Source organism: Centroberyx affinis, unplaced genomic scaffold, assembly GCF_046629955.1.
Source record: "Centroberyx affinis isolate AG114_WGS23_722 - 3 ecotype Tasmania unplaced genomic scaffold, CSIRO-AGI_Caff_v1 ptg002977l_1, whole genome shotgun sequence".
Lineage (NCBI taxonomy): Eukaryota > Metazoa > Chordata > Actinopteri > Beryciformes > Berycidae > Centroberyx > Centroberyx affinis.
The window spans coordinates 2,465-10,012 of NW_027281084.1; the positions used below are offsets into that span (position 1 = coordinate 2,465).

Sequence of the window (7,548 nt, forward strand, 5' to 3'; positions counted from 1 at the left end):
TAATGAGGTTGTCTGAAAAGAAGGAAGGGAGGGGATGGGTGCCTGAAGAAAAAAGCTTATTGGGGGGGAAAGGCTCAGTGTGGAGTTGACAAAACAACAGCACCGCTCAGATAGAGAGTTGTCCTGTTTAACCTTGTAGAACTCGACAGGCTGCAAAAAACAGAATTCAAGTCGTCTGAGATTGATGGGGGTAAAAGATAATTACTTTGCAACTGTTATGTCTTTGTGTAAAGACAAGAGAAGATGTTAATCATTGTGTCATTACATTATTTTCAACTGTTACCTTCTATAGCTGGCAGGAAGGCCTAATGTCACAGAGTCCAGCCATCACAGCTATTGAAAATGTATTCAGGCCCACGCTAGACTTATGAAGCTTTGTGCGATCTCTAAATTGGATACACATGATTTTCAACAGACGCAGGAAATATGCTAACAAAATAAAGCACCGCAGCACTTGATTAAAATTGTCCATGATGTTTACCAAAGCGCTCTTTTTTTTTTTCTTTTTTTTTTCAAGGAAATGAGCCCTGCTGTAGTAACCTAGTTGGATCAAAGTTATGTAATGGGCTTGTGATGTTGCATATGCTGCCCTCCCTCAAACCAGTAACACCACCCTCACAGACTGCATGTTCACATGATCGTTTAGGCTTATTTTTCACTTTACTGTCGGTTTAAGCCAGCATGCATGAGCTTTGGAGAAACTTAAAAACATGTTGACTGCGTCTATGACAATTGCATTATAAAACAGGCATTTTAGTACATGTTTGGGATTTGTACACTATGGAATTTGTAGAAGCATCATTTAGCATTGCTCTCCTATCGTTTTTGCCTAGAGCTCAGTGGATAACTGAGTGTGCATGTTTGTGTGTGTGTGAGTGTGTGTGTGTAAGGGTCTTTGAGCAGAGCATTTTGTGTGGAACCTATGCTCTGATTCTGATTGTGTGGGCAGCTCAGTTGTGCTTGCTGTGCTCTGAGACAGCTGCCTGCACTGAGAAACACAGCTGATGACATGTTTGTCAGCTCTCGCTCTCCCTCCAGAGATCAAAATCCACACTCGGGGCAGCAGCGGGGCAAGAGGAGGAGCTGAATTTTCAGAGTCAATGAGGGCAAAAAGAGACAGCTTTTCAGATTGTTATCGTTGAAAGGGATTCTGCATGGGCCTGCAGTGAACAGGCTGGCATTTAAATCGTTAAATGTGCCAAAAAATACAGCTTGCCAAGTAGAAGGTCAAAGAAACATCTTGATAGAAAGCCTATGATGGTTTATTGCCATAGAGATTGTGTGCTGAACACGTTGAATCCTTATCTTAGTCATTACAGTTCATTGTTAACCATGTAATTATGTTTTGTAGGTCTCAGATTAGTTTGTTTACTTGAATGTGCTATCAGCACTCAACCTTTTTTCCTCTTTTTCTCTTTTATTCGCCACAGAGCTCCTTACAGCCCCACCCTGTCCTGTAACCAATGGCAACCTCAGTCCAGACTCTTCCTCTGACCCGTGACCCCAGCAAGAACTTCCGTGACCCTTTTCCAGCCCCACCCCTCTCCTCCCGTTGCGGCATGGGAAGTGTAGGCAGTCTGGTGGAGAGGCCGGACGTTTCTCCAACCAAGGCGAACCGCGCAATGCCCCAGGTGAGACCCAGGCAGGCCAACGGACTCCTGAAGAAGGGCTTCAACCAGAGAGAGCTGCTCAACTACCTCAACATCACCAGGTGGGTGCTGCTATAGACAGGCAGATGCTGTCATAGAATATCTCAGATTGCTGCTGTATTCCCTCCCAGACATGCAAGATACTATAAAATGGTGACATGTTCTCAGTTGACCTGCTGTGCTCCCAAACAGAAAGGAGCCTAAAGTAAATCCCGGCAACGGCAGTAGGAAGGACATTATCTCTGGCCTTGCCTCTGTCGACGGTCGTGAGGAGGAAAACATCTACCCCAAGGTTTACCATAAAGACGGCACCGAAGTAGATTTGGGAAAGAACTCGCTGCCTATTGGTGGCAAGTATGAAAAGGTAAGGTTTGTTGTTGTTGTTTGCTGGTTAGGGTTAGGGTTAGGTAGGGGTTAGGGTTGAAAAGCACAGAATAAAATGGAAGAATTTAGTACAGTTGAAGGGAAGTGACTATGTTTAAAACAATGATATAAAATGTGTCTGTGGTACAGGAACATGTTAAATTGGATCTAAATTGCTTTCTTATTCTAATAATAGCAATGTAAGTCTTAGAGAATGTGCTGGGACTCTGAGAACAGTAGGTAGGAGGAGGGATGAGTCTTATTCACTGGCTCTGCAACAGAGGCAGATGAATGACTTCCCAGTAGCTACTGTGTACTTTTAAAAAAAAAATGATATACAGCCAGTGATTGGCTGGAGGGGCTACCTTAAATTGGTCAGTATGACAGTGATACATCTCTGGGGGTAAAATGCTGCCTATCAGTGTGATGCAACATCCCCATAGCCTGCTACTAACATAAATCAACCTTCCTCCCTTCCAGCTCACCAGCGTAGATTGAGAATCTAGCGCTTGGTGTGTTCTGAATTTATTACAGCAATCAAATCCCACCTCATTTTGCCTGAATTGATCAGAGCTAAGAACACAGAAGGTGGAACAGTATTGATTTAATAGAAACATTGTGATTTATGTTACTTAGCCCGACCTCTTTGGCTGTGAGTCAGTTCTTGCTCTCTTAATATTCATCTTCTCGCTCTTTCTCTCCCCTTCAGCCTTTTCCACAACATTCAACTATCTCGATGTCTTCTAAAAATGCCCTGAACCCTTGATTCTCTTTCCCCAGTCCCGTTTTAGGCCTTCTGCCTTCAAGCCTGTCACTCCCAAAAACTTCAGCTCCATGCAAAACCTCTACCCCTCTTCCAAGATGGATGACGTGGACCACGGCCTTTCCAACGGGCTGCACAGACAGTACGCCCACGCCCCTAAAGCTGTCTCCACCTCCTCCTCCTCCTCCTCACCCTCCCGTCATGGAGCACCAACATCCAGCGGTAACAAGGTATCCCAACACATGACCATAACTTCTGTTGTGTCATTTCTGTCTTGACTGCATGTCAGGGCCTTTTAGTTTCAGTCTTGTTTGAACATTGTTTATATCTCAAATACAGAGGCAAAATAATTAACTATTCATTATTTGTCATTCCGTTCAGCCACTGTTTGTAGATGGAATTAATAATTTGTCTGTTTGTTATTGTTATAATAATTATCACTATGTAGGCCCTTTCCTCGGTGCGTGGGATGAGCCAGGAGGATGATAACCTGTCTGACTCGGGTCATAACTCCATGAGCAGCCTGCCGCCGTACCGGCCTCCCTTCCGCCCACACCTGGCTCACATCAGGTCCGCTCCAGCATTATTGTTTTATCCCTTTATATTCAAAAGCAGTGTTCCTATGATTGATTTTTCCCTTAATGACGCCGTGGGTAGAGATAATGGAAGAGATTTTAATGGCCTTCATTGTGTTTCTTTCTTTCCCCAGTGCATCTATGGGCCACATCAACACCATTGGCTCCCTGGACCGCACCTCTCTAGGGCCGAAGGCTGTAGCGTCAGGGGGCGTGGCCAAGGCGGAGATGGCCATGGCATGTCGGAGCATGGCGACCCTGAGCCGCCTGGCCCCATATGGCGGGGAGGCTCCACCTCCTTATGAACTGACACTCTCCCTGTCTGTCGAGGAAGTGGTGAGTACTGAGCAGATGGATGGGTGGATGGATGGTATAAAATATTGACAACCTTGGAGGATGTGGATTGTATGGATCCTGCTATCCTGGTGGGAGTGCCGATTAAAACACTGGAGACTGATGACCTTAAAGCTTCGCTCATATTTATTCAATAACAAGAGATGAACAATAGAAGGGATGTGAAATCAAGATATTTTTAACTTTGAAGTTGGCTTGTTGGGTATACCCAGGTGTGGGTAATTAGGCAGTTGCTGTAGGTAAGCCCTCACCTGGATACTGCTGATTGGGTGTTGTTTGGGGGATTCACAGTGGTTACGTCCAACAGTTTAGCACAGAAGAGTCAGTATGATTTACAGACTACTAAGCCATTCGTGCTTTTGTCTTGTCCAGGTGCGGGATCTGGAGGAACGCCTGGTGGAGAAAGAGCATGAGCTGAAACAGATGAAGAGAAACCTGGACGAGAGCGAGGGCGCAGTCGCTCAGGTGAGTCACAGCATCAACGAATCTGTGTTTGCCCGTTCCTCGCCATCGATCTTATGTATCAGCCTGCCTCTCTGTTGAAGTTTGATCCCCATCTGCTCATTATGTGCAGGTGTTTGAGGGGAAGCAGCGTCTTTGGGAGAAGGAAGTGGAGGAGCTGAAGCGCCTGTATGCCGCCAAGCTGCGTCAGGTTTCCCAGCATGCCCAGCGCTCCCAGCGGAGCCTGCAGTTGCAGCTGTACAAGGCCCAGCAGGAGAAGAGCCGACTGCAAGAGGAGCTGGACGGCCTAAAGAGGGAGAGCAGCCCCGAGGCGGGAGCCAGGGCCAAGGGAATCAGTCCCACCCTGGAGGAAACACAGTGGGAGGTAAAGCCTTGAGAGGATGAGATGACAGGGGGGGTGGGGGGGTGGGGGGGAGAAGTACAATGGTAATTACAGGGAACACAGAGGAGATAACCAAATACCAGACTTGTTTGCCCTTTTAGGATGATCAAAGCAAGGTCAGCGGAGTCAGTAAAAATTAATCTCCTTGTTTACGTGTTTCTCCTGCCCTCACCCCTTCTGTTTCCATTCCTGTTTCTCTCAGGTTTGCCAGAAGTCGGGGGAGATCTCCCTGTTGAAGCAGCAGCTGAGGGACTCCCAGGCAGAGGTGACCCAGAAGCTGAGTGAGATCTTCCAGCTGAAGACGCAGCTCCGGGAGACCCGCACAGAGCTGCGTACCCGGGAGAGCCAGATAGATGCGCTGAAGCTTGCCCTGCAGGGGACGCAGCGCCGCAGATACCCCTCTCAGACCGCCCACGATGACGGAAGAGGAACTGAGGAGAGTACCTCAGGTGGCGCAACAGGTAGCTTTATTGTCTGTTACTCAACTGATCAGGTTTGTCATTGGCTTCGTTTGCATGCTTGAAGTAACCTGGCTATCAGCCATACTCCCGTTAAGGTCTTATTTGAGTTAAGCTGTTTAAGTGCACCTTTGATGCCCTGTGGTTGAGTATGCCCGTTGCCATGAATAAACCAGTTACAGAATATTCCTTATTCCTGTCCACCTGAGGTATCCCGTCCACAGATAAAACAGGCTGTAAAAACGTATGAAAAGGTGCATCCACCAGCTACCCTCTTTGATAGGGATGGGACGATATATTGAAATATAACGCAATACAAACGTGACAAACGTGTGTTGTGGGGCAGAAAAATTAATCGTGATATTAGTTACATTTTATTCTGCTCTAGTAATCACAAATGACACGGCTTGCCCATCACAATTTCCCAAGTTCTCCATCAAAATTATATTAATTTGCACTGATTTGCAATGACATTTTAAAATTGTTTCCTAAAATTGATCCTACCAAGCCAATGCCATTGCTAGAAAGATCTGCGGCTCAGAAATAATTCTGCGCAGTCAGACTTTGTTGTCATTGAACTTTTATTTATTACATCGTATCGTGGTTGTATCGAATCGTGAACCCCATATCGCGCATCGAATCGTATCGTGAGATAAGTATATCGTCCCATCCCTAATCTTTGACTGAGCAGAGGCATACTTCTAATACCGCGGAAAAAAAGGATTGTTGGCATGTTTTTTGTTGACATCAAAATGGGCCATTAATGCTGTGCAAGTCTGAGTTTACATAGACGGCGAAAACCAAAAGTGGAAGAAGTATGTTGTCTGTTTAATATCAGAGTAAGCCAGGCATCTTAACTGGGTTTCTCATAATCAGAGTAAAAGCTTAACTGGGTCATTCTGAGTTATGATGTTTACATGCTTTGACCCAAAACCGGGTTATTTGAGTAACCAGGTCAAGAACGGAATTTTCCATGCATGTAAATGTAGCCAATGCCTTTCGTTATTTTAGCCTACTTTACTCTACTGCTCTACTCTACTTTCGCTCAACCTATTCCACCCTCTCCATTCCAGGAGGGTGCGGGGGCCCTACAGAGGAGCGCCTGCGCGCAGAGCTGCTGCTGGAGCGGCGCCAGAGCGAGGCCCAGGCCATGGCTTTCGAGGAGGAGAGGCAGACATGGCAGACAGAGAAGGACAAGGTCATCCGCTACCAGAGGGAGCTGCAGGCCAGCTACCTGGAGATGTACCACCGCAACGAAGCGCTGGAGAGGGAACTGCACCAGCTGAGGACCGGGGGAGAGCAAGGAGGAGGAGGAGGATCAGGAGGAAGAGACAGCAGGAATGGGACACTGGAAAGGGAAGTGCCAGAGCTGAGGAGTGAGAGAGCAGGAGAACAAGAAGAGGACAGACCTTCCTCTGGTTTGCCATGGATAGAGAGGATTGAATCTTCTGAGATCTGACTTTGATAGTGGCTCCATTGCATTGCAAACTGTTTTTTTTTCCTTAGGTAAGGTTTCTCACCAACCTGTTGTGTTGAACAACCTTGCAACCAAACTAGACCCTAACTATCCTCTATCCATCTAGCACCTTTGTTGATTGGTTCCTGCCCTTATCCTGCAAAGACTGGACTGAACTGAACTGGTACTGAGGGTAGCTGCACAGAAACACATCTGTGCTAGGTCTATCCATGACAGAAGAGTAGTGTCAAATCTGTATAAATTCCAGCCAAGCACCCGGACTATCCCACTTAAGACATCTGTACAAATAAAAACCTATCTGTAAATGAACAAGTTGATATGCTGGTTATTACTATTTTGTTATGTGTCCATTTGGTAGTTACACATGGCTAGAACTGCTGTATAGTCTTGACTGCAACCAAAAGGTTCAAAGGGATTTAGTGTGGCCCAGTAACATCCCAGCACCTGTTAAGTCTGTGCATAATGTTCCGTTTATTCAGGGTACAACTGGGCTCTGGGAGGAAAGCTGCATCGCTGGGTTAAGCATTAAGGATTAGAACTATCTGATGCCATCTGATGCCAAGGTACTAATGCTATTTCTTTGCCATCAAGAAAACTGTGTACCCTACTTTAGGAATTGGAAAATATTGGACCTATTTTTTGTCATTCAGTTTACAATTTCTGCCACTTGATCAATATTGTACATTGTTATTTTGTACATAATTGTAATTGCAATTTGACTGGCCTTCTGCTGCTGTATCTCAAGCACATTGTTGTCTTAAATGGGCCTCCTTCCACATCTGTTGAATGCTGCGAAGGAGGTCTATAGATGAGGCCTATAGATGGATATGATTGCCATGCTTATTGGCGCAAATTGTTGCACAGACCCAGCCAATGACATCAACTGCATGATGTAGATGAAGATTTGTCTCCTGATTCGGTCCTTTTATAATGCAGCTGTTGAGGCATGGAAATCCAAATACCAGCTCTCATTTGACCTTTCATGTTAGGGAATAACATACTGTGACTACTTGTCTATTTACTGGAATGAAAACTTTAAGTGTACAGTATGTGTTATATGTTTGT

The 7,548-nt window shown here is 45.7% G+C and overlaps 1 protein-coding gene across 1 annotated transcript; it reads left to right on the plus strand.

The window, feature by feature from the left end:
• Window positions 1-1,435: 1,435 nt before the first annotated feature.
• On the plus strand, window positions 1,436-7,548 carry n4bp3 (NEDD4 binding protein 3). The gene is made up of 9 exons (XM_071537032.1): window positions 1,436-1,711; window positions 1,842-2,013; window positions 2,793-3,005; window positions 3,224-3,345; window positions 3,485-3,686; window positions 4,077-4,169; window positions 4,279-4,530; window positions 4,751-5,009; window positions 6,080-7,548. Exons 1-9 carry the CDS (start codon window positions 1,464-1,466, stop codon window positions 6,463-6,465), a joined length of 1,947 nt encoding a protein of 648 aa, XP_071393133.1. The 5' UTR covers window positions 1,436-1,463; the 3' UTR covers window positions 6,466-7,548.

Coding starts and splice junctions, on each gene's coding strand:
- n4bp3 (XM_071537032.1), top strand. CDS start 1,464: ATGGCAACCTCAGTCCAGACTCTTCCTCTGACCCGTGACCCCAGCAAG. Junction 4,170..4,278: donor GCGAGGGCGCAGTCGCTCAG/GTGAGTCACAGC, acceptor CATTATGTGCAG/GTGTTTGAGGGGAAGCAGCG. Junction 4,531..4,750: donor TGGAGGAAACACAGTGGGAG/GTAAAGCCTTGA, acceptor TGTTTCTCTCAG/GTTTGCCAGAAGTCGGGGGA.